The 27756-nt window shown below is 38.7% G+C and overlaps 1 protein-coding gene and 1 pseudogene across 1 annotated transcript in view; both read right to left on the reverse strand.

The window, feature by feature from the left end:
* Nucleotides 1–27756, reverse strand: part of MAP3K1 (mitogen-activated protein kinase kinase kinase 1) — an 80614-nt gene that overhangs the window by 37490 nt on the left and 15368 nt on the right. Inside the window, exon 2 of the mRNA XM_034960082.3 lies at nucleotides 1919–2069. Coding sequence (XP_034815973.2) covers nucleotides 1919–2069 — 151 coding nt within the window. The remainder of the gene's footprint in view (nucleotides 1–1918; nucleotides 2070–27756) is intronic.
* LOC112440003 (small nucleolar RNA U13) lies at nucleotides 1418–1529 on the reverse strand (annotated as a pseudogene).

Raw genomic sequence — 27756 nt, forward strand, 5'->3', positions numbered from 1 at the left:
TCATGTATTACTCTATTTATTATGTATAAGTCTAATTTTCCCATTTGGAGATGTTTACCCTTTATGTTTCAAGAATGATTTGACACAACTTACTTAAAGTATAAAAACAAACAAAATCAGACCTCCCAAGTAAACAGTAAACTTCCTAAGGATAATACGAAATCCGTAAATCATAAAATGTAGGGTGGCATAATTAAACTTAAGGACTATGTGTTATGCATCTTATTCCACACATCTCCTCCCTCTTCACTCATGTCTTATATACAGACAAGGTACTTTGGTACTTGCTAGAAAGTGAACAGTATAAAAACCAAAATTTTGTCTTAGAGAACTGGATATTCTTAGTTCATGTATAATAAAGAACAAATAGCTGGCTCATTTTTAAAAAGTTGTGATTTATGCCCCACGGTATTCTCAAAAGATTTAGGCTGTTTGAACACCTCCATCTAAAGGAGCTCAGAAAGCAGCACATTCAAACTTCAGATGGCTCTGCTTGTTCAAAAGTTCTTTATATTGATTGAGTAGTAATACGCCCTTTTAACTGCCAACCTTCTACAAGATGTTTCAATAGCACTTTCTCTTCTCTAAGATAAATCCTTAATTTCTTCATATTCATCTTCTGGCACAAATAGCTAAAATGGTGAGGGGTTCCCACCATACCACCTCACGTGAGTAATAAATGGAAGAAATGTAGAAACTTAGCTGTAAAGACAAGGACTCATGGGCCCATAATAACTTAAAGTGCTGGTATGGAAAGGAACAATTAGATTTATTCTGTATAATTCCATCGGTTAGAATGAGAACCAGTGGGTAAAATATTCCTGACAGACTGCAGCTCAGTGATGAGGATATCGAAAGCCACAGGGATTATTGAGTTATTTAAGTCAGACACGAGTCAGTACTACACATCTAAGAGAGCTTTCTGAGGCAGTGAAAATGTGCTAAAACTGCACTGCCTAAAAGGTAGCCATTGGCCACATGTGGTTACTGAGCATTTGAAATGTAGTTGGTGAGACTGAGGAACTAAATTTTTACTTTTATTTACATCTAATTAATTTAAATGTAAACTTAAATAGGCATATGGGATGAATGTAGGGCAGACAATCACTTGGCAGGGGTGTATTTAGACCCTTGTCGAAGCTTAGATGAATTTTAAGTTGCCATATCTGTTTTAAAAGAACAAAATAAAAACTTGCTGAGAGAGATTAGTGCTAGGATACTGTAATACTTCTTCCTTTGTAAGAATGAAGACACACATTTCATGATGGTATTCTTATAAGAATATATATTCTTATACCTATAGCAAAGGACAGAGTATCCCTGCTTTTTAAAACCTAGGACTCTAGATTTTCTTTCATCAAACCCCACACATTTTTAATTTATCTTAATCTCCATAGGTCTATTAAACATTTTTTCATGTCAAATGAGGATAACATGCTGACACTGTAACAAAGTTGGAGAAACGCACATCTTATGCATGCATGTGAAAACCCAATGATTATACTTATGAATTACTGCAATTAAATGTTTTCTTTCCTAGAAGATTTCTGAAATTAAGATCCTTGGATCCTGTCTTAGAGATAAAACATCTAAAATAAACTGGAAAAATTCTTTTTAAAATTTACAAGTACAGTATAAAACTCCAATGAAAGGATTTTAGATACTGACATGAGAGGGCAGTCTTGGTTTAAGCATTTACCCCTCCACCAAACACAACAGTTAAGTTCCCAGAATAGTTTAAGTTGTTTAATGAGCATAGTTTTAATTATGGTTTCTTCCAAATGACCACAATATCAAGTAAAGAAAACTACTACGTTTAAAATGAAGAAGAAAAGCTTACAAGAGGATCTATTTATGCTTACTTTTCCATTTCCTCCTATGCTTTCTTCCTTATAACTGGTAACCCATAGCCACTTACCACAGGCCCTCGCCTATTTCTCCTTTCCAACCATTCGTGCTTCCAGGCTGGCATACAGGTTGCCTTCAGTTTCTCCCTGATCATTCGTTCCTCTGGACGATCATCCATCTTGTGCAACCCTTTGAGAGTTTCTTTATTCTCCATCTCACGACTAAAATGCAGGGAGAAACAAATAAAATGAAAAATTTATATATGAAAAATAATTTCCAAGAACAAACAGAATGGATGGTTCTATTTTATACTTCCAACGGACATGTAATAAAAAAGATAACTGCTAAAAACCCCAAATGACTTAAAGCTTGAAAAGATTCTGAATTATATACTACTGACATATATCATGCAGACCTATGTTCCACTGTAGTTAACAAAATGAATCCCAAGACATTAAGCACTATATTAACAAATATATTCACTAAGACTGCATTGTTTTTAATTCTACCACCCAAATAACAAATATTTAGAAGGGTGTATTACTACACTTTTATCCCAGGATTTCCAATAAATTAAGTCAATACAGATAGAATCTGGTGGATATGCTGATTTATCTGAAATAAGCTCAATAAATATTTAATAAGTGAAGTGAAACTTAACTACATCATCTATGACCCCAAAACAATTTTTCATAGCCTACATGATTAAATTTTTATTTTCATAGAAGAGTGACTTCATAACAAAGCACTTGGGGTACTCTATAAAGAATAAAAATTATCCAGTACAAACATTTGATCTTTACTCCATAAAATGGTGTGGATTTACCAGAATAAAACAATCTCTAAACTAAGAACGTTTGAGAATTAACTCTACAAAGCCTAACAGGCAAAGCATCAAGCTCACGAAAATCACTAATTTTAAAATATACCCATATCCACATGAGCATACATGCATACACGATATGCACAGATTTGAAAACCTGATTTATAAGGATGCAGTTAAAGCAACTGCACCTTGGGATTAGTAACAACTTTAAAAATACTAAGCTAATTTCAGTAACTATTTTGAAAAGTCTTTAAAGCTAGAGAACAGTTTTTCTACACTGATAGGAAAAGGAAATACTCAAGTAAATACCAAAGACAAGAACCTCAAGTTTACTACAAAGACAAATTCAAACTCCTCTAGGAATTTTCCAGCTAATCATAACTATGAAGTACGATCTTCAGACAATCAGCCAAAGGAAGAAGAAACTACTTAAAAATAAATATTCACTAGAAAGGAAACGGTTAACCCGTTTCACTGAAGCATCAAGACTGTGAGGAAAGTAGAAGGCAACATATTAAACATCTTTGTATCAGCAACTGGCCTAGACATTTTTAGAAATACAAAGAATACATAACATTTGGTTTGAAACTTGCAAATAGGCATTAAGACCACAGCGTAGAATATTTCCTTACACACACATACACACACAAATACTGTTATATAGAAGCAATATGAGATTTTCAAAAAGTATGAAAGAAGGAGGATTATCTAATTTACTTATATGTGCTTGGCTGCTTTTTATGCTGATTATAAAATATAAATATTAGGGGATGTGTAGAAGAAAGTAAGAGAGGGAGGGAGGAGAAAGAAGGAAAGAGGAAGGGGGGATGGAGAGAAGGGAAGAAGGCAGAGAAGAAAGGAGGAGGAGAAAAAGGAGGAGGGAGAGGAAGGCAGAGAAAGAGAGGTAGGGGTGAAGAACACAGGGGATAAAGTGTCTTCCAAAAAAATCCATCCTGCTCAGTTGGTATTCCAGGAGGCTCAGCTTTGTAGGCAACTGAATTTATGTGGTGACTGCATACTAAAAATTCACTTCCAAGTCTTTAGTATTAAAAGCGCTTTCCCCCTCCAGTAACAATGTTGCAAGAGGTGGTTTGGTTCCCAGGCTAGTTCCAAAAAATAAGCCTCACAGTGGAACTGCAGTGCATTTTTATACCAGAAACTCCTGCACTCCTAGACCAAGGTGCTTGATAGTCTTTCCTCTGGTCCTAGCTATCTCTCTTACCCCAAATCTCTTCTCTGCTATGGATTTTCAGTTTCTGTTCCTGGCCCCGAGTCAAACACACAAAGGACGTTCCTTGTCTAAACAAATCTTCCTGGATGGCATGGCCTCCTTAAAGTCTAATGTGTCTCTTTCCTTTCCACTTGTTTGAAAATACTGTCATCTTTTAGACCAATTTCTTTTATCATAAATAATAGGGATGAGCATTCTAGTAGCTGAACTTTTACACACATCTGAGATTCTTTTTTAAATTTCGTTTTACCTTATTTACGTTTAAGGACTATGAGATTTTTTTTTTTTTTTTTTTTTTTTTTTTTTTTTTTTTGAGATGGAGTTTAGCTCTTGTTGCCCAGACTGGAGTGCAATGGTGCAATAGGCTCACTGCAACCTCCGCCTCCCAGGTTCAAGTGATTCTCCTGCCTCAGCCTTCCAAGTAGCTAGTATTACAGGCATGTGCCACCACGCCTGGCTAATTTTGTGTTTTTAGTAGAGACGAGGTTTCACCATGTTGGTCAGGCTGGTCTCGAACTCCTGACCTCAGGTGATCCACCCACCTCGGCCTCCCAAAGTGCTGGGATTACACCACATTCGGCCTAAATTATTTCTTTAGAATAAACACCTAGAAATGGAAATGCTGGGTAAAAAATGTACACAAATGAAGACTTTTGATAATATTGTCAAATAATCTTCTAAAAAATATGTCTTCCATTCACACGCCCATCCAGGTCAGGCTGCTCTTAAACCTGGTCTGAACTAGCAACAGGCTCCTAACGAGGCTTCTTTAACTTTGAATCTTACCCAGATTTCACAGTGCAGCCAGGGTTACTTCCTCCATTAAAATGCTCTAGTGGTTCCCCCCGGGCTTAGACTAAAATCCAAAATGTTTAGCCCAACCTAAGTGGCCCTGCACCACGTGGTCTCACCTCAATTCCTGTCATCAGACCTGCAACCCCCCTTCTTCACTGCCTCAATAACCCCAAGATCTTTCCTACTCAGGGCTTCTGGACAGGCTGCTTCCTTCTCTGTCTACTTTTTACCTAATTTCTACCCACTCTCTAGATTTTCCTCAACTCCTCAGAGACTTTCCCAATTTCAATTAAGAACTCCCAGTTCCATTCTTTCACAGCACTTGTATTTTTCCTTTAACATGGTTAATGCAGTTTGCAAACTGTTCCTCTCTTATGAACTGTAAGCTCCATGAGTGAGGGGACCACGTGTTATCGCCATCTATACACCTAACATCTAAGCATGTCTGGCTCATAGTAAGTATGAACATATATTAAGTGAATGATCACTTATTAACTCTGGCAGTCCTACAGCCTTCCCAGTTTTAAATTTTAATGACTATTCTTATTAACTTTTTTTATAATTCTGTATTTAATTAAGACTAAATTTGCAATTTAGATGTTGTTCAGAACAATTTTCACTGTTCCTAAATTAATCTGCAAATATAAACCAAAGTGTTTTTCCTAGTCTCTTTGTAATAATTACGTCATTAATTCTAAAATGTGTATTTTTTCACATTTTAATATCTGAAATATGAATGCCTCTTGCAATCAAGAGTTATTATAATTTAACTGGCAGGTGTTATTTCCTTCATAGTATATAAAATAATGGTACAACTTACAACCACTGGGATCTTTGAATCAATGAAATATATAGTAAATCCTATTGTATTTGCCACGAATAAATCACATCTACTCTGTTTAATTTCTCTCTGAAACAGACCAAACTGTGAAAAATTTTTTTACATACTTGTATTGTTTTTGTTATAATCCTAACATATAATCTTCCATAAGCCAGGCATATATAGGGTTTTCATTTTTACTAGATGAGTGTGTATGTGTATGTATGTATGTATATAGCAGTGATTTATCATCCAATTAAGATATCACAGCCATAGCAGGAAAAAAATCTTTTTTTAACCAAAGCTAATCTAAACAGATAGCTGTGAAGTCACTGGGAGATGAGAGCCATCTCCAACTCATGTTGGTTAAACGTGAATGTTTCGGGGAGTTATTTTTGCCAAACATTACCCAGAAACATACCTATTTTAAATAATAGTGTATACACTTTTGACCTTAAAAAAATAACAGATTTCAGCTAAACAATGTGTTTTGAGAAACTACCTTGAAGACTTAAAAATAAATAAAATTGTGGTCAGAAAAATAAAAGAAACTTAAGCACTATTACAGATCAAGCTTTATCTTCATTTCCTGTTTACTTAGGAAACATGAGGTTTCTTGGTTTTGGTTTCTAGACATTCCTAAGAATGAATTTGTGACCTGACACAGAACTTCAAGAACGCTTACTCCCTGAGGTTAGGTTTCTAGTCCTAGACTCTTCCTAGACCTACAAAACTCACCTGTTAAAAACCAAGATGCTTCAAGGGTCCCTTCTCAGGGAAACTGTAGTCAGTCCTCCCTTTATAATGTGGTGTCAGCCACTGTTGATTGTGCTAACTCTCTTGTAGGTCTCTCCTCTACTCTTCTATGAGGTCTTTTTCTCCTGGTTCTATGTCTAATCATCTTCATCAGTACCATAAATTAGACCTTCTTCCTGGAGCCCCTTAAATACCAACTACGGCCCTCTTCTCATAGCACAAAAAAACTTCATAAATATACCATGATATTTTACTCCCGTCTCTGCAGATGACTTTTTTTTTTTTTTCCCTGCCAGGAATACCCTTTGCCATCTCAATATGGCTTCAATGAAGAATTTCCTACCACCATTCTATGGCAGTTAGCTGCTCTCCCCCTGCATGGTAAATATTAACTACAATATATCATAAAATTAAGTATATGTTTAAGTATCTGCTTCCCTCTCCACATTGTGAGCTCTTCCAGGACAAGTTCCCTCTTATTCATTGTTCTATCACACTGCCCAGTGACCTGACACACTGCCCCTTTCTGGGAAGCGAAGGGTCTGCCCAGTCCTAAGGGTGGTGGCTAATGCTTAAGGTGCTTTATACATCTGAATCCATCCCAGCTTCCACAGCTGCCTGGTCCAGGAATGTTCCTTGGTCCAATGACCTTCTGTACTGAACGGTATTGTATGCCTGAGTCAGCTCTCTCCCTGAGAGTTTGAAAGTAAAACACACAAATAGTGTTACTGCAGGAAGAGTGGCACTTAACACGGAAACAGAGCAAGGTAATAAGTAGAAACACTGAGACAGAAATAAGGGAGAAGAGAGAGAAATTAGAAGAAAGACAGGGATGCAGAAGCAACAAAAGTCAACCTAACAAGTTGTACACGGGTCCCCTGATAAGCTGTTAGATGATGACAGCCACTTTTATACCACCCCTGGATAATGAATGACTAGTTCTCCAGGGGCCAAGTGTACATGCTGCAATGGAGGAAACTTCTTGGTGGATTCTTTAATTTGGAATGAAATAAATTTTAACCCATCTCTGTTTCCTGCAACCTCAAATAGTCTGACTAAAACACTAGTTCTGCACAATGCCTGGCACACAGGGGACATTTCATAAACACTCAAAAATAGAATCCTGGCCGGGCACAGTGGCTCACGCCTGTAATCCCAGCACTTTGAGAGGCCGAGGCAGGCAGATCAACTGAGGCTGGGAGCTTGAGACCAGCCTGACCAACATGGAGAAACCCCATCTCTACTAAAAATACAAAATTAGCCGGGCATAGTGGCGCATGCCTGTAATCCCAGCTACTAGGGAGGTTGAGGCAGGAGAATCACTTGAACCCAGGAGGCTGAGGTTGCGGTGAGCTGAGATCGCGCCATTGCACTCCAGCCTGGGCAACAAGAGCAAAACTCCATGTCCAAAAAAATAAACAAACAAAAAGAATCCTACCAGTCTACTGTAATTTTTAAGTTATTTATTAAATGGCTCATCCTCAGGAAGGAAATATTATGTTTGTCAACAACCAGCGACATGGAGAAATAACTGCCAGAGTGTCATCACAGAAAAATTATATTACATGCCAGACAATGGATTAGGTGCTTTACATGTATGAATTTACTGCACCCTTCCAGCAACCCTGTGAGGTCTTTTCCATCGGAGGCTTGGGGAGGCTGGGTTATGCCCAGGGTAACACAGTTTGTAAGTGAGTGGCAGGGCCAGATTCAAACCCCCACAGGTTTGATTCAAGAGCTGTGCTCTTTGCTGCTATGAGTGTTCACTGCCCAATCTAAGTTTGTTTTTACAAGAAGTCAGCACCTGTGCTGATACCTATTTGATAATAATCCAAACAAGTTTTCTAAGTTTTTACAACAGTGACTATTTGATTAATTATAATAATTAAAGAAGCATATTAATTCTCTTCATTATTAGAGCATTTCACTGCAATAGAGGCAACTAAGACTATAATGATCGTAGAAAACCTTTCTGGAAATTAATGAGATTTAACCTTAGGTATAAATTAAGATTTCCGTATCTTGATTCTCTTGGTGTCCAAGGAACTTCAAGGAACCCTAGAAAATACATTATTTGGGACAGGCACAATTCAGAGCTAACTAATTAAGGTCCACCCGGGAAGCCTTCCTAGCAGAAGAAATTCACACACTACCAAACTCATAAGCCATATTACTGAGGAAGAGGACAGCAAGGGAGGAACGACCTTCCAAAACAATCCTAGTCCATTGTGGGACACTTAAAGTGTAAGGTTCCAGGTAAAGGACAAGAGCAGGAATGACTTAAACTGAGGATAGGGAGAGCATAATGAAACAGAAAGGCTGACAATTCCTTCCCAAGGATAGGGCTAACAGTCACATGGGTTACTCAGTCAATTCTCTTGAGACACGGCTCTTACTACTCCATTTTACAGATGAGACAAAGGATATGGGAGGTTCAGCTACATGTTCAAGGTGATAAAGTCTATATGTAAAAAACACTATGACTTACACTCAGATGAGTGATTTCACAGTCTGTGTCTTCCAAGAACAAAAGGAAAATGAATATTTACAAGTACTTTTAATCTGTTGACCTAGATCTGAGGCATCTGCAAACAAAACCAAAACCAAAACCAAACCATCTTTATCTCAATACTAGGACAATTCTATTTTCCAGTAAGATAGTTTCTCCAGAGACATACTGTCTTTGCCAACTGTTGGCCTATTCCTTCTAAGCAAGGAAGATTAAATAAACCATTGGAAGGGCGAATCTTCCATCTTTATATGATACAACATTTATAACATAGGTAGGTTTACATAAGAAGTAACAATGTATAAAAATGGCTCACATTCTGAAAATTAGTTCCCACAAGATTTTATTCAGTAAAGTTTGACCCTGAGGACTAAAGACGGCACAACTGCTATTTATTTATAACAAGAAACAGGCACTACTACTTTTATCCCCCCATAGGGTAAATATCCTCTCTTTAGCACAACAAAGGATTGATTCTTTTTTTTTTTTTAAAGACAGAGAGGGTTTGGCTCTGACGCCCAGGCTGGAGTGCAGTGGCGCAATCTTGGCTCACTGCAACCTCCACTTCCCAACTCAAGCAATCCTCCAGCGTCAGCCTCCCGAGTAGCTGGGACCACCGGCACAAGCCACCATATCTGGCTCATTTTTTTGTACTTTTTGTACAGATGGGGTTTCTCCATGTTGTCCGGGCTGGCCTTGAACTCCTGAGCTCAAAGCAATCTGCCCGCCCTGGCCTCCCAAAGTGCTAGAATTACAGGCATGAGCCACTGCACCCGGTTGAAATCAGTTTTATAGTATGTTGAATCTGTATCAGAAATCTTTATTAGTGGAAAAACTATTTTAAGTATTGTGTGCAAACCTTCCTATTTAGGCCTTTGAGAGATATGGGCATAGAATTCACCCTCAAAAAGCTCATGTTCTGATTAACCACATCAACAGTTAAGTAATATGGAAGTCAAGTAACAAAGACAATAACACAACTAATTATAAACGAGACATAGAAGCAGTTTAATACCACCTTAGTGATTCTGATTGACTCATATTGATAACATATTCCACATGGTCATGCACAACAAATCCATTTACCCTAAATCACGGATTAGTTTCCATCAAAACACCACTCCATTTGAGTGGTGTTAAAATTAAAAGTATTCTCCAGCACAATTACAGGATTTTGAAAACCAGAACACAGTATAGAAACATAAAATATATATAAAATTAACCAAAATTAAAATAAGACAATGTATTAATAGATAATCATACTATAAACACACAATCACTGGCTGAACTAGACAAGGAAAGGGTAAATTCTTTGAGGGCAGGGCCTTTTCCTTGTCCTGCAGCTAGGAACAAAGCACCCAGAACAAAAGATGTCATGGGCTTGATAAACACTCCCTGATTCAGAGTCAGAGTAGCTGATTATCACTTCTAATCAACAGAGATCTAAGAAGTAACACCATGCAGATGTTACACCATCATTCATAATGGACAAACATAGCCCTTAACAACTTCTACCATAAATTAGTGCCTCTAGGGATATGTAAGTAACTTCAAAGAGAAAAGGTAAAGAACTTCAATGAGAAAAGGAAGAATATTCGAAAGTTTTTATTACTTCCAAATTAGTAAATTTGTAACAATCATCAGGCAACTAACTATAATAAGAGGGAATTTACAAAAGACAGAGAGCTACTAGTCAGCATCAAATCATTCTTAAAAGTGGCAACTCTGTATGAATTTTTTTTTTGCAGTCAATTACCTTTGACTCAGTCTATAAAGTACATGCCCAAATCTCCCTTTAGAGAAGAAAAGTGAATCAAAAAGAAAAATGTATATTAACTGTACAGTTCTCCTATACTAAATGTTCTTACATGCTCAAAATGTATGAATATATTTAAAGCAACTGATCCTCTATTGAATACTGAATAAACTTGAAGGGATTTCTAAGTAAATTATTACTGGTAACTCAAACTCAGTGTGCTATAAATTTCAGACACCACTGGAACATATAAAATAACGTCTGCATAAAATACTGACAACTGTAGACCAGGGCATTATTATGAGCAGAGAATACATTATTAAGTGAAGGAAAAGATTCTCATTTGTCTTCTTGCATGAAGTACATTTTTTAAAAACTCTATTCAAGATTATTTTATGATTAAAAGGCATCTTTCTTGACCACAAATAGTCATAAGAATATTCAAATATGAATTTGAGAAAACTGCTTTGCAGGAAAAGTGTTACTTTTTTTGTTGAGATCCAGTGTTACTCTGTCACCCAGGCTGGAGTATAGTGGCAGGATCTCAGCTCACTGTAGCCTCCACCTCCCAGGTTCAAGCGATTCTGCAGCCTTAGCCTCCCTAGTAGCTGGGATTACAGACGCCCAACACAACGCCCAGCTAATTTTTGTATTTTTAGTAGAGATGGGGTTTCACCATGTTGGCCAGGCTGGTCTCAAACTCCTGACCTCAAGTGATCCACCCACTTCGGCCTCCCGAAGTACTGGGATTACAGGCATGAGCCACCACGCCCGACCAAGTCTTTTTTACTTTTAAACTAACATACAAACATTATGGATGTACTTCAACAGTCTCCAAAGTCACTGACATATTTAAGGTAAAACACTAAGGCTAAACTTTCAGGTGGCCATGTTTAAATATGGATAAACATCATCAAACGAAAGGGGCTATATTCCTTGCAGCTGAAACCCAGATAAACACTAAGAAAAAGATAAAATGCAAAAAGGTTTTCTAAATCATCTCTTTACACCTGCCTAGTTCCAGAAAGAAAATAAGGCAGTAGTGTAAAAGCTTGGTTATGGTGTTTCTTTGGCACACTCATGTCTCTCAGAAATGTAGCTGGCAGATTCCATTAAAAACTACCACATTCAAGTTATTGATGTACCACAATAAATCAATCCAATACACATTACTAAGCACATCACTAACAGAATTGAGATGTTCTGTTCAAATTTGGAAAAAGAACAGTTCTTCTAAATGTGTTAATAGATGAACAGAAAAATCAACAAATTTATACAATAATGAAACTAAATATGTACACTTTGTTAAGCCATGGAAACAATCATGAGCACTGACAGGTCAAGAAAACGTCAAACTGCAACAGAAGTCAAAACTGGCACCAGGAGGAAATATAATCCAGACAAGTCAAATACACATCAGAATTCGGAGAGGGGAACATGGAGATATAGCCATGCAGAAATAATCAAGAATATGCAGTGACTCTTAAAATTGGTAGGGATTTTAAATAAATCTAAAAGAGATAAGACAAATCAAGTTAGTAAGCAAGTTAACTTGGTAGCAAATGAAAATTCTAGAAGACTAGCAATTTGAGTTAGCGAATGAAAATCCTAGAAGACTATCAATTTGAGTCAGGTACAATTATTTTTTAAAGAGCAGGTGAGGAGAAAAAGCAGGAGGTGAAGGAAGACTTGTTTTCAAGCGAACACCCTTGGTGTGTAGGCATAAAAGAAAACAAATTGGACTAGAATGAAGCCAATATGTTGTTAGTTCTATTGTGACCTAAGACTCAAGTTCAATGAAATCTGCTGACGTATCACAAATTATGAACTATAATATGTGGGTAATATTTACATAGGCAAGTGAAAATTGTAAAAATGGTCAGACCTGAACAGAAATATGAGTTTGGTGATTCTGTATGATTCATCATCTTAGAAAACATATAAAAACGTTAGTGACAGAAAAACAACATTGTTCTGCCATTTAAGACAACAAAACAAATGAATTGTAAAGTTACTGTCTGTCTTAGGAATATTTACTACTTAGACTAAATATTGCTTTAAAACACTTATATCACTCATCAGAGTAATCAGCTTTGTAACAGTACTTCTAAATACTAGGACTCTTTCACCCATCTTCCTGGGGGGAGAAACTCAGAACATTCATCAGGCTTAAGGTAAACTATTTTCTGAGCACCCAACAGAGGGAGTTTAAAATTAATATGGTCCCATTTCCCACTTGTTCCTTTCCAACAAAAACCCATAAAACCTTGTATTCTTTTGACATTCTGCGCTAAAAATTCCACTGTTTTCCTTTGTTGTGTCCTTGGTACTTGAGGAAAAACCTTTAGAAACCTTTGGGGAAAAACGAAACATTGTGAGTATCCTCTTCCCTAATTGTTGAACACAGATCAGTAAGTAAGAAGGATGTTTTTAAAAACAAAACAAAACAGTTTTTGGCTAAACGTGTTTTTCCTTTTAAGAATCCCCCCTTGCTACTTGACAAATCTAGGGCTGGGAATGTCTACAAGACAACTGATGCATAAACCTAGAGAGACGTTACACTAGCGAAGTAGGTTGGAACTTCCTACACTACTACTGTGGGGGGAGGGGTGTTCTCAGCAAGGCCATGCATCCTGCCCTTATCTGGGGGCACTGGTACAGAATGCATGGCACAGTGAAATGAAAACCTCTGTTCCTTCACCATTTGGGTTTTCATTAAAAAGATCCCAAGTCAGTGTTACATGAAGGCTGCAGTGTATGTTTTCTCCTATGTTTACTTGTTACCTTTGGGGAAATGTGGCAGTGCAGTTTGAGTATACTTCTAAGTGGTCAACTCAACAGGGCTAGTACATACTTACGAAAGTGGTCTGTTAGTATATGTAGGTTATGGCATAATACAACTTACTATAATTCTTAGCCCACTAACAAAATTTAAAGCTTCTGTATTTTAAGAAGTTTTAGATATGTAATATTTTGAGTGAATACCTTCTATTTTAAAAAAGCCCTTAACTGTTTTTAATGCTCTGAGATTAAAGGAGAAGAGGGGATAACCCCGAATTAGCATACAAAGCCCTCTTACAGTCTTTGCTAGGAGAAGGATTTCTTTCAAAATTCTACAGAACAGCTAGTACTATACTATTTCCTTCCACCTGGTAAAAAGGCATGTTAACTGGGATGCTCAGAATGAGGAAGAATGACTTCCTGACAAATGCAGCTTTTCTTCTTTATGCTTTGAATGCTAGCAAACCACTCCGTTCAGTGAATGCTGGCACACCTACCACAGATAAGCACTGGCCAGGCAGCAAAGAAGAAAAATTAAAAAACGAAAGATAAATAAAACAGGGTCTGTGTTCCTCCAATCATTCTGTCTCACAGAAGCAAGAAAACACAATGTCATCTCTGCTGTAATAAAAGTATTTAACATCCCATAAACAGTTGCGAAGGTGGAGTGATCTCCATCCTTAATTTTATCTAGGAGAGTCCTGAAAAGATCCACAGAGGAGGTGATGCCTGAATAATTTTAAAGAACAGAACTGGAAGAGAGAGTTGGTGAAGGCCAAAAGATGTTCCAAACAGAAGACACAGCTTTGGCAAAATAATATCCTAGGCCGGGCACGGTGGCTCACACCTGTAATCCCAGCACTTTGGGAGGCCAAGGCGGGCGGATCACGAGGTCAGGAGATCGAGACCATCCTGGCTAACATGGTGAAGCCCCGTCTCTACTAAAAATACAAAAAAATAGCTGGGCATGGTGGCGGGCACCTGTAGTCCCAGCTACTCGGGAGGCTGAGGCTGGAGAATGGCATGAACCCAGGAGGCGGAGCTTGCAGTGAGCTGAGATCCCTCCAGCCTGGGCGACAGAGCGAGACTCCGTCTCAAAAAAAAAAAAAAAAAAAAAAAAAAATCCTATAATACTAAACATCTAATGATTCTGCAGATCAGGGAACACTTGATAAAAACAAGTTAGTTGGCTTTATTTATCACAGGACAGCACAGAGCCTCTAATAAGACCTACATGTGTCATTAATCTCCAAGGGGAAAAAGAAGGTATGTAGCATTCCTCACATTCACTTGCCATGGAAGTCCTTTTTTGCAGAGCATCTTTGATAGCGCAGTGTTCCTTGGAACATACTCTAAGAAACCTGTACTGGCTCATCTCTACAGACCCTCTGGCTCCAGTAAGTCAATATTTCTAAGAAAATTGCAGAGAAAAAACTAACACCAGGAATCTTAATGTCTTAATACTACTTAAGCTATCACAAAATTTAGCATGTCTGTAGTGCAATTAAGGCTCCAATAATTCAAAATGAATATGGGGAGAAAAGATTATTTAGACAGCCAGCGAGATGGGTAGTCTCGTTGTATGAACCCACCCTAAGAGAAGGGGGCATCAGAAATTCAAGCCTGGCCCAATCCAACCACTAGCAGAGGCCAGAGTCTGTCACAAAGATTTGCCCCTGGTCCAGTCCACTCATTCTCTGCCAAGCTCTTAGGTCTGGGGAGAAAGCAAAAAAGCCAGGAGAAACCAAACCAAACCAAACCAAAAAACCTTGGTAATTTATTTTCTCTAAAGGTCTCTATATGGTTACAAGTAAGTCCCAGAATACAAAATAAAATAAATGGGCCTGGGGAATTGTTCTCATTTCATTGTAAAGACCCTGGAACTCTGCACAGTGGGAACATTGTGCATCTTCAGCACTGATGGTGGTGTTACTGGCAGGACTGGTGGGTGAAGCAGGTCCGAGGGGGCGAGGCCAATGTGGCTGAAGGAGGTGATGGCAATGGCCAGAAAGCAGTGCTGACCAGAGACGGCTACTGGGTCACTGGCCAAATTCAGCACATGTAAGACCCACACTGGGGACTTCAGGAAGAACTGGTGGGTGGGGGGTGAAGAGACTGTTAAAGGTACTTATGGAGCAACAGCCACCCAAACGAATCAAATCCAGGTAGCTTCTATCAAAATGACCCCATTTTAACAGGCTGGGGTCACATGAGGAAACGTGTTGCATCTACAGCAAAACCAGGAAGGACTTCTTAGTCAATAGAGATCATACCACCTGAAAGATATGTTCCTAGGATTGGATAGATAAGGTAAGAAGCCATACCACATACAGAAGAAGTATGGCACAGCGATCAGGGGCATGAGTTCTGGAGCGAGACTGCCTGGGTTAAGATATAAGCTCTGACACTACCTGTGCAATCTTGGTAGAAGTGCTTCTTTGTGCCTCAATTTCCTCACTATAAAATGGGGATAACAGTATCTATCATATAAAGTAGCGACCAGGATTAAATAAATTAATACATACGTAAAGTACTTAGAAGAAAGTTAACTTCTTAGAGTTCCTCCCATTAATTTATTCTCCTATAAATGGGGATAATAATAATAGCTAATACTTATGACCCACCTACTACCCGCCACACCTTGTTCTAAGTCTTTTACATATAGTTAATTCTTACCTCACTTTTTAAATGAACATGGATGAAGTACTTGCAATGGCACCAAGTGCATGGTAGCCCACAATAAACTGAATTACTACTATCACTACTACTACTATTAAAGCTAGCCTCTGCAGTGCCTCCTCTGTTCTAAGTACTACGCTAGGTATTGTCCATACAGTGGCTTTACATCTCACCAAAGCTACAAGGTAAGACTCCTCATCTTCATTGGGCAGATGAAGAAACCTGCAGAAAGATTAAGTAGTTTGATTAACTCTCCATAGTCAGTGACAATTCTGAGTTTCAAAACCAGCTCTCTACGACTTTAAAGTCCTGTCCTCCTCCACTATGCTGTTATTATAACTTCTTTTAACAAGTTATTTGAAAAACAGATGACAGTAGCAAAATAAAACTTTTTTTCTGGTTTCAGAAGGTAACAATGTTGACTAGCAACATCTAGAATATGAAGACTGCTGTACAAGGCTGCTTCTGCTGGTAATGAGGGAGGGAAGAAGCTCTAGCCAGAAGACAAAGGAGGCTTCAACTGTTTCTTTAATATTAGTTCCTTTAAAAAATACACATCCAACTGCACTGCAGCAAGTACAATAAAATATTAACATTTATTAAATACAGGTGAAGGTTTTCTGGCTGTTTATTATACTATTATCTAATGTATTCCATCTGTATTTTTCTGTATGCTTGAAATATTTCCTTAAAAATAAACATGCACCACTGAACTACTACTCCACACTGTGGGAAGCTTCACGGAACTAAAGGAAAATGACAGGATTCAGGGGTCTGGAAATTCATAATCAAGTCCTGATTGTGCCATTAGCCATAACATGCTCTTAAGAAATTCACAACCTTTTTGGAACTTAAGAACCTATGAAATCACATCAGACTACAAGATGATAGCTTAGGGTCATTCAGTGTGAACATACAATTCATTTATCGCCACTGCCACATCAATATTATTCCTGTCAGGCAGATAAGACACCATCAGAAGATAGAAAGCTCAATAGGACCACAAATTCCTTTTAATCGTTAAATCTGGAGAGTACTTCCCAAAATTTTTTTGAGTAAAATATTCTTTGTCATTCTATAATCCAGTGGCTCTCCATGTTTTTGAATGTGAAAATCCTTTCTTAAGGTATCATCACCATCTACATGGTAGCTAAGTGGATCTGCAGACCCCTTGTACTAACTCAGGCAGTATATCAGTATGGGTGACATACTGTTACGAACTTTTAGACTCCTCCAATATTCACTATCATAGCAATTCAAACTTTATTACTAAGAGAGGCAGGTATTATGTATAAGACTCTATCAAAGCTCTCAGAAAGTTCAGACAACTGTCAAGCAGAACATTCGAGAAAGTAGAGAGCACAAAGATTTTAAGATCGTTTTACATGAAAAATATTAACCTTTTTTTTTTTTTTTCTAATGAATAAGCCATACATTTCTCTTCCTTAAAAGGCTTAACAATTTTGACCTCAGATGATCTGCCTGCCTTGGCCTCCCAAAGGGCTGGGATTACAGGTGTGAAACACCTTGCCCAGCCAATATGGCAAAACCCCGTCTCTACTAAACACACACACAAATTAGCTGGGCGTGGTGGTGCATGCCTGTAATCCCAGCTACTCGGGAGGCTGAGGCAGGAGAATCGCTTGAACTCGGGAAGCGGAGGTTACAGTGAGCTGAGAACGTGCTACTGCACTCCAGCCTGGGTGACAGACAGAACAAGACTCCATCTTTAAAAAAAAAAAAAAAAAAAAAACCTTAACAATTTTGCATTTGTATATTTAAGTGCTGTAAGTCAAAAAGATGCAAAGTAGTAGCCTGAAATGAGACATGAAGCATGGCGGCTCTCAGACCAAGTTTCAGTTCCAGTTGTTTTTACGTCCCAATGTGAATTCTATTAATAACTACTTCAGGCCAGAGCTCTCTGTAGCCACACAGCTGACTTTTCTCATAATCTGGAATAATGGTATCAGATACGCTTAATCTCGGTCAAGTTACAGAAGTTAGGGTTTTCTGTTTTTAAAAAGGAGAAAAGCTGGGATACAATATTAAAAGTCATACTAGTTTTCTGAGTGCAAATCTGAAAACACAGTTATTGCTAAAATATTTAAAAGTTTTGTATTATTAAATAATGTTTTCAGAGAACACTTGCTATTCAGCCAATTAATACTCATTATTTGGCTGGACGCAGTGGCTCATGCCTGTAATCCCAGCACTTTAGGAGGCCGAGGCGGGTAGAACACCTCAAGTCTGGAGTTCAAGACCAGCCTGGCCAACATGGTGAAACCCTGCCTCTACTAAAAATACAAAAATTAGCCAGGTGTAGTGGCATGTGCCTGTAATCCCGGCTAACTGGGAGGCTGAGGCAGGAGAATCGTTTGAACTTGGGAGGCGGAGGTTGCAGTGAGCCGAGATCAGGGCACTGTACTCCGGCCTGGGTGACAGAGCAAGGCTCCATCTCAAAAAAACAAAAAACAAACAAACAAACAAAACGCTTATTTAAGTAACATGAGTAGATGTCAATGGCAAGTTACACAATAAGAGAAACTTTGACTTTAAAACCAACTTTACCATAGGCCAATTGATGTAAACAAGTGGGAAAGTTCCTATGGCATATTTCTGGTCACAAAAACATCACCAAACTTCTAGAGACCCCAAACACTTCTAACACTAAACACTGAAAAAATGTGAGCTGTAACATACATTTAAGAAACATTAATAACAAGATGATTATTTACCCACTTATTCCAGTTCAGGGTCACAGGTGGCCAGAGCCTGTCCCAACAATTCAGGGTGCCAGACTTGAACTAGCCCTGGGTAGGATGTCATCCCATTGCAGGGTGCATTAACAAACACCCACATTCTCTCAGTCTGGGTCCTTGCAGACATGACAATGAACCTAACGTGCACATCTTTGGGGTGTCAGGGAGAAACCGGAGTACTGAGAGAAAATCTACCCAGAGATGGGGGGAGTATACAAACTCCATACAGACAGTAGCCTCTGCCAGAAGAGATTTTTTATCCTCATCAACTTTTTAGCAAAATTGTCCAAAATGTTCAACTAAATGACATTATTGAAGGATCTGCTATACTTTACACTGGAAAAATAAAAGGCAACTAACCATTGGTTAATATACCTGACACTATATATGTATTTTTTCACTTCAGGATCTTAATCTATCACCCCTCATGGATTATACCATTAATCTGTACACATAAGCAAGGATAAATCAATTTAGCATACAGTCCACCTCCTTTAAATACCACTCATGACTTGCATAATCCAATCGACAAGTGGAAAAAGCTGGAGATGGCTGATGCCTAGCAGTCAATTAAGCCACAACATCAAAAATGTCCCAATATACTAAAAATAATGACTGTGCGAAATTCTCAAATGATGTCCTTTAATTCTGATACTGGTGTGTTTGCTGCTGTTCATGTACTCAACCTTTCACTAATGAGATACTATTGTTAGGAACTACAAAAAGAGCACCATATGGAATACTCTGAAGTAGGCCTTTGGATTCGCAACTTGACCTCAGGAATCCCTCCACTGACCTATGGCCAAGTTGTGATCAAGCAATCTCTGTACTAATATTATTCCCTAGAAAAACGAAGTCTCCCCAGAAGATCTCGACCAATGTCATATGCTCTTCAATCCCCTTCAATTATTTTTTGGAATAGTTCATTTCCTCCCAGCCATTTGCTCCTAGCTCAAAACAAAACAAAACAAAACACCTTCTGGGCCAGTGAGTACATTAACATGATGGTAAGGTTTTGAGACTTGCCGAGTGCTGAATCATGTTTATGTTTAGGTTTTGTTTCTACACCTGGTTTTGGGGGCATAAACTCCCTCTAAGAATCCTAGCTACCCTAGTCAATCCACTGGAAGACGGGATCACTGCCCAGCAAATGCCACCCACTAAGGATTCAAAGTGAAACAAGATTCTTTGAATTGAATGGAAGAAAACAAAAGCTCTTCATTCAGTAGGTGGCACTCTTTCCTTAAAAATGTTAACTCAGGCAATCATTAATACCAAAGATGTCATCTGCCCACTAATCACTTTGAAGAGAAGGCACATTAACTCTAACATCCTGTCCTAAATATAGTCTGAATCATTACTGTCTTCCTAAATAATGTCTTCCTCATTTCAATGAGATCCTGGAGTTGTTCATAAATATGCCAATTTCTTTTCACTATAGCAAAAGCTACAATTTCATAGAACCAAATAATTGCATTTACTTTAAACTGGCAGGTTTTGACTTATGACTTTTCCTGCTATATGCTTCAAAAGACATTCATCATAACTGTTTTCTAATTTTAATGATTTCAGATATAAGTGACAATTTGAATGGAAATGGGGCAAAGAACTGTACTTGTAACACAGAAATTGTATTACTCCATTTTAAAACAAGACAGCTCTTTTTCATAGGCATGCATATGAATATTCTTTTTAAAAGAACAGCTTTGACTCAATTCATCATCACTCTGACTGATACCGGACCAAAGTTATCAAACTGAAAACTTTTAAACTGAAAAATGAAAACAGACTGACAGCTAATAAAATGTGAGTTTGCCTAGCATACAGAAGAAGCAAAAAATAAAAATAAAACCCTAGTTTATCTAGTTTTCCTTAGGCATATTTCTTGGTGTCAGTACTCTGTAGGGTTCACCTCATTAACTGAAGCTCTAGGGTCCCCTTGGAGAAACCATCCCAGGTGCTGCCTTCAGCCTCCCCCACTGGCCACGTCCCCTAAAACTCAGTGTGAAGAAATCTTCCTCAGTCCTCACTCAGCAAAGAGCACTGCTATAATGGTCTCTTATCTGTTTCCCACTCTTGACTTTGAGATCCGTGAGGACGGAAATGGGTCTCAAGCTTATGTCTCCTGCCCCAGCAGAAAGCTTGGCACAAAGGTGGTAGTCAATAAATATGTACTGAATAAAATAATGGATTAATCTTTTCCCCTTGGACTTTTACTTGAGAACAAAGCCTTTGTCTTACTCATCTTTCATCCAGACTCCCAAATGCCCAGTATTTGTACATAGGAGGCTGTGAGGAAGCAATGCCTTTCCAATATGAACTTCTACGCCAGAAAGATCTCCAAGATGTAAATAAGCTTCACTGAGGCCTTTGTGTATGCCAAGTATCCACTGTTAGTCCTGGGGCACTGCAGAAAGAGGGAAGATGGGGCACTGCAGAAAGAGGGAAGAGCTCCCACACCACTCTTGGGAAAAATGACAGCTTTCAACCCCAGGAAAAGACTAAGAGATGGTCAGTAAAGAAGCTAAGAACCGTGAGTCTAGACTCATATATATTTCAGTGAAAACCTAACTTAGGAACTTACCCATGTCTATAATTTTGTTAATGGCTGTTGATTTTTCCTGTGGTAAGTAGGAATAAAATGCCTTGAAGAAAACCCTCAGAGATTCAAAGATCTTGTGGCTGGGAGGGGAGATGCAAAAGCCATGAAGTGCATCCTATTAGGGAAGCAACCCAAGAGGAAGAAAGGGAACTAGCTCAGGGGGTCAGTGAATGGGCATGTCTGGGGGGCAGTGCTGGAATTCCGAATCCAAATTCCTCACACCTAGATTCTCCTAGCTTAAGGTGAGGGGATACTGCTGGCAGGATACATTTGAAACCACAGCATAAGCATAAAAAATGGAGCATCTATTTTCTAGAGTGTCAATTTTATTCCAAGATTTCTGGGAGGAGTACCCTGTGATGGTTTTATGTCAAAGATACAAAGGTGGCTAAAATACAAAATTCAAATGGATTAAGGTAAATCAAAAGACTTGAGACTTGAATCGATTGTGTTCACTGTTCCAAGTAAGCATTACTAGGATGACAGTCTGCACAGACACTCCTGGGTCCCTTTCCTTCAGTCCCCTAAAAGAAGTATGCTGGATGGATGGGGCCAAAATGTTTGACAATAGGCTGAAGCAGCTGTTCTCAACAACTCTGCCATCATAATATGACAGTCACATACACAAGACAAAACTTCAATAAACTGTTTAGGGAGTGCCACACAACTAGCCTCATGTAAACAGTAACAAGTCACCCCCGACCCGAAGCAGAGACAAGATAAACCGCACAAATGCCCAAAGCGTTAATCACAGCTCTACCACTTTCCCCATCCAAGAAAGCCTATCAGTATGCAAGAGAATAAGTAATATCTATATGGGTATTTCTAAATAGGTCCGAAATTAATTCTCTAAAAACTAATCACTATAACACTCTGACATTATTACCAAAAAAAAGGTAATTCCTGAATTACCTTCCCACGTGCACTGCCACACCCATGTCATCAGCACCAAAATTTGACTGGCTGCTAGTCAGGTACACACGCTGACCAACTTGAAATATGGAGAGACAGTATTTCTATGAGGTATTTAAAAGCGACAATTAGGAAGAGGGTGGACAAACACAAGAGCCACTCAGAGGGCTTGGACAGAAAACAATTCTCTGAACAACCTGGGATAGGGATGGTCCTTTACAGGAACTGCTCACATCAACCTCAGTCGAGTCCACAAACCAAGCAGAAATCATGAAATGGGTTCTGAGCACACTTACAAACACGTTTTTGTTAGAATATTATCTCTCTGAGAGCAGGGATTTGTGTCTGTTTCATTACTGCCATCTTCCTAGTATCTGCATACAGCCAATTCTTTACAAAATTTGTTGAGTGAATGTTTTGTTATACCACAAGCTACAATTTAAACAAAGAGAACACAAACATTTCTAACTACAAATTTCCTATTTCAAAGGTATAGCTAGCTTTTCATTAGACTGGCTTCCTATTAACCATCAATTGACCCCCTCCAAGCCGCCATCTCCTTGAGAAATGACATTTCAGAAAAGCATGCTCACTACTTTAACCACAAATAAAACTTTTTCCTCTCTGTGCCATCTCTTCAGCTTGTAAAATTCCCCCCCTTTTTATCTTAAAACAAAAAACCACCAAACCCCAAAATGCTTCATCTTTGCAAACATTCTAGCTTCTATTTCTCTCCCATCTCCCTCCTTCTCCAGGTTTCTCCAGAGTAGCCTATGATTCCGCACCTCCCCTTCATCCCTCAGTAAAGTACGTCCCACTCCCATCACTCCATTAACCCACGTCCTCTGTAGCCCTCAACCAGCAGCATCCCTACTGCGGACCACTGGCTCCTTGGAAAAAGTCCTCTTCCTACCTTCCTGTCTCCTCTTCCCTGCCTTCCTGTCTCCTCTTCCCTGCCTTCCTGTCAACTCTTCCCTGCCTCCTTGTCTCCTCTTCCCTGCCTTCCTGTCTCCTCTTCCCTGCCTTCCTGTCTCCTCTTCCCTGCCTTCCTGTCAACTCTTCCCTGCCTCCTTGTCTCCTCTTCCCTGCCTTCCTGTCTCCTCTTCCCTGCCTTCCTGTCTCCTAACCTGCAGTGGTCTCAGGCTCCTCCGCAGGATCCTCTTCAGCTCTTTTCCAGGAAATACTGGCATTCTTCAGGGAGGAAGCTGAGCTAGTATTTCCCTGCTACCCTTTCTAAGGTATGGATGTGATCCTGGGCCTGCCCATCAAGGAATTAAGATTGCCAACAGAACTATCATTCACTTCTCAACCCTTAGCATCTGTGCCAGATTCTAAGCCATCCAAGGTTCAACGGAGCAAAGGTTCCATTGGAGAGAAACACTGGAGGCCATGAAACTTCAAGCCTGCAGGTGGAATTACCACTAATAAGTAATTAACTTGTATAAAATAAGATACTTAATTTTATATCTTATTACTTAAGACTTATTATAATAATATCTAAAATTAAGTATCTTATTTTATACAAGTTATTCTCTTAAAAGCTGTATATAAGTAAAATATACACAATAAAATCATTTTCAGGAGCCTGACACCATCACCCTTATTCTGGCTGGGGTGTCAACTCACATTTTAATTTAAAAGGCTTTCTTAAAGCACAAAAATATTTCTCTCATCTTTTTTCTTTCTTTGTTTTGAGATGGAGTCTTGCTCTGTTGCCCAGGCTGGAGTGCAGTGGCATCATCTCAGCTCACTGCAACCTCCGCCTCTCGGGTTCAAGTGATTATCCTGCCTCAGCTTCCCGAGTAGCTGGGATTACAGGCACCTGCCACCATGCCCAGCTAATTTTTTGTACAGTACAGACGGGGTTTTACCATGTTGGCCAGGCTGGTCTCGAACTCCTGACCTCGTGATCCACCCAAAAGCAAATTAACAGGCAGTGTTCAACAAGCTGTCCTCATATCCAGGCATACACATAGAATCCTGTCACATCCAGGTAGAACCTACAACTACTCTTCAGTTTCCTCCAAGAGTTTCTTATGAAATTAGCTACAAGTAATCAATAACTAGCTAGAGAACACAAGAATTAAACTCTCTTTTTATCTCCCCTGGCTCCAGCATTTACCTAGGGCTCACTCAGTTCCTAGCACAGTACATACACATAGGAAAGTATGTCAATAAACAATTGCTGAGCTGAAGTGACAGTGTTTAAGTTTCCAACCATAAGCAGTTCACATAAAAGACTTATGGGCCAGCAAACTACTATTATTGAAGAAAAAATAATGGCATGTCAGAGACACAGTTAAGGATAAAGATATTTATCTTGCCTTGAAGGAGATTTCAGTTTTACCTGAGTGACCTTTCTATAAACTAAAAGATAATCTCCTTTGTTGGGAAGGCATAGGGGTCAGGAAGATTACTGAATTCTCTCAGTCACTAAGCTCTTTTATAATTATCAAAGAAGGTGCCTGCTGAACACAAAATAAAGGCCCCACATGTGACAGGCAGGCATTCGTTAACTTATTTCACTAGTAAAGAACAACCACCAGTAACAGAATAAATGAACAGAAGTCCATCTAGGCATAACTTAATACTAGATGCTGGCCTTAGATATCATCTTTACTCAAATTAAAGGGCATTACCAACCAAGAATAATTAATTCTTTTAATTAAAACACATTAATTAAAAGAATGCTGAAGTGTGAAATAAGCCTAAATTTAAAATAACTGGAAATGAAAACCAGCTTTCCCCGCCGCCAAGGCTCATTTGTAAAGAGCTTTAACAAGTGTGTCTTGTTGTAAAGACACACATTTCAGAATGCCTAAGCTACTGCAGGAAGCTCCCTGGGAGCATGCACAGAGATACTCAGGTGTGAGCTGAGGCACTGTGGGGGAGGGAGTGTGTGCATAGACAGCAGGAGGTCATGAGTGTTCACTCTCCCCTTACTACTGTGCAAGGCTGCGTAGGCACCAAATGTGAAGCATGTCAGACAGTCTGGGCAGGCACTCTGTGAAGTACTCCAAAAGTGTTAACAATTACTGCTTTTAATGTATGTGAACACCAAGCATATCTCCAATTTTGCTGGCAAAAAAATGTATGTATTAACAAAGTTCAACCATATTTTTCCCTGAAGCTGCGTCTCTTCCCTGGCATTGTAAAAACACTGAAATTTAAATGTATTTGTGTTTATAACTTGCTTTATTTTAGAAGAACTTCATATAAAAACAAAAAAATGATGGCAGAGCACGGTGGCTCACGCCTGTAATCCCAGCACTTTGGGAGGCTGAGGCAGGCGGATCACAAGGTCAGGAGATCAAGACCATCCTAGCCAACATGGTGAAACCCCATCTCTACTAAAAACACAAAAATTATCTGGGTGCGGTGGTGCATGCCTGTAATCCCAGCTACTAGGGAGGCTGAGGCAGGAGAATCACTTGAACCCAGGAGGTGGAGGTTTCAGTGAGCTGAGATAGCCCCACTGCACTCCAGCCTGGTGACAGAGCGAGACTCCGTCTCAAAACAAAAACAAAACAAAACAAAAACTTAAAATGCTTCACTAATGTTTTCTGTATTTTTGGAAGACCTAAATAGATAATTTAATTTAAAAAGTCATCACTACATATGATTTTGACTTCATAATACACTATGTGAAGAATGAATAAAAGCTAAGACAAAGAAATGAATAATTTTTCCAAGATAATAAAATTTGTGCTCTGATTAAACAAACTTACCTCTTGATTTAAAAAAAATATGCAGAGATAATCATAAAGGTTAAGAACGCAGGCTTGAAGTCAAACTGCTAAGGTTCAGTTTCAGGCTTTGCCACCCACTAGCTGTGCTACCACCTTGCCAGGATACCTCACCTCTCACAGTCTCTGATTTCTCATATGTAAAATGGCAATCAAAATTCACGAGGATGATGTAAGACTTAAATGAGACAATTTATATAAGGCATCCAGTGTACCAAGCACAGAGGAAGTTAACTATTATTGCCATTTCAGGTAAGTACAGTAGGAGAGTGACAGTGAACTAGGATGACTGAGGCTGGATCCCAGACCCAGCACTGTACTGAAGTAGGAAATCTCTCAACAATGGCTGAACCCCCTTTGCTTGCCACTTTTACTGCTTAGAGTCAGGAGGTTGTCCTTCCGAATTCTAAAATGCTATGACCATAAATCCTAGTATTTTATTTTTACCCTTCTGAAAGGGTAGGTTTTTATGTTCATCATCTCATTTGCTCTTCCCAAATTCTGTAAGTATGAAGGGTATCATTATTTCTAATTCATAGATGAGGTCAAACTCAAAAGAGGTTAAATAAAGTAACTTTACTCAAAATCCTGCCAAAGTGTTAGGACAGTAATGGGGAATGGTCTCACAAGCCTGAGCCAGTGCTAACACTTCATCTACCACAATAAGCAGTCAGACAGCAGGTTAAATATCTTTCCACTAAAGACACCTGGCAATTCCCTCTCCAACAGCTAAAAGGGGAAAGAGGAAATCAAATATGCCCACAAGGAATGTCTAGACTCTTGAATTTCAACTGCAATTCAATTAGGTTTTTTACTTTAACAGACACAGTAAACTGTTTAGTATCAGAGTAATTTAGGTTTTCAAAGTATTATCTATAAAAATCTCACTTTCACATAAAGTAGGTCTCCTTAACTCTTGTGAGGTCAAAAAAGAATTCTCATGGAATTCATTTAATTTTTGCATTAGTCCTACATAAGCAATCATAAGTACCTTGAAATACATGAGAATACTCAAAAGGATTAATGTTTAATGTTCTAAAAGAAAAAGGAAATGATTCTGGATATCATTTAATAAATGTGTAAGTTTCAATTTTTGAAAGTGCAAACTAAATGCCTGCCTGATAGTTGGTCTGATTAAACTCGAATTACAAAATGAACAAATAGATAAACATTAGAAATCATGGGTTAAAAAAAAATTAGGGCTAGGTTTTTTGTGGTCTGTCTTCGTCTCTCATAGAATCTGCCTAGAAAGAAGCCTGATGAGGTTTTGGAGTTCACTGGTTTGCGATGGATTCTGCCACCTTCCCTTTTCTACTCCCTGCTCTCCCTCCCATTCCTAATCCTGCAGGTGGGAATCACAGGGGACACATATAATCACAGAGGACAGACAGTAATGGCTTTCAGGTCTCTGCAGTGACTGCAGTCTCTGAACCTCAAATTCACACACATGATCCTAAAAAAAAAAAAAAAACCCAACATTTTATCCCATTTTCACGGGTTAAAAAAAAGTTATAGAAGACAGAACTGGAATGCAGAAATAAAATTTCTAGGCTATTTTAATGCAAGAACACTGTACTTGAAAAGATCTGACACACATGACTACTTAAGCATATGGGAAAGAATGAATTAACATTTTAAATATATTATATTCCTTACGCAGAAACTTCTTACAAAACATTTACGTGCTGTTACCAATGCTTTTAATGTAGGCAATCTCTCATAGTGCATTACAAAAA

This window comes from Pan paniscus, chromosome 4, assembly GCF_029289425.2.
Source record: "Pan paniscus chromosome 4, NHGRI_mPanPan1-v2.0_pri, whole genome shotgun sequence".
Lineage (NCBI taxonomy): Eukaryota > Metazoa > Chordata > Mammalia > Primates > Hominidae > Pan > Pan paniscus.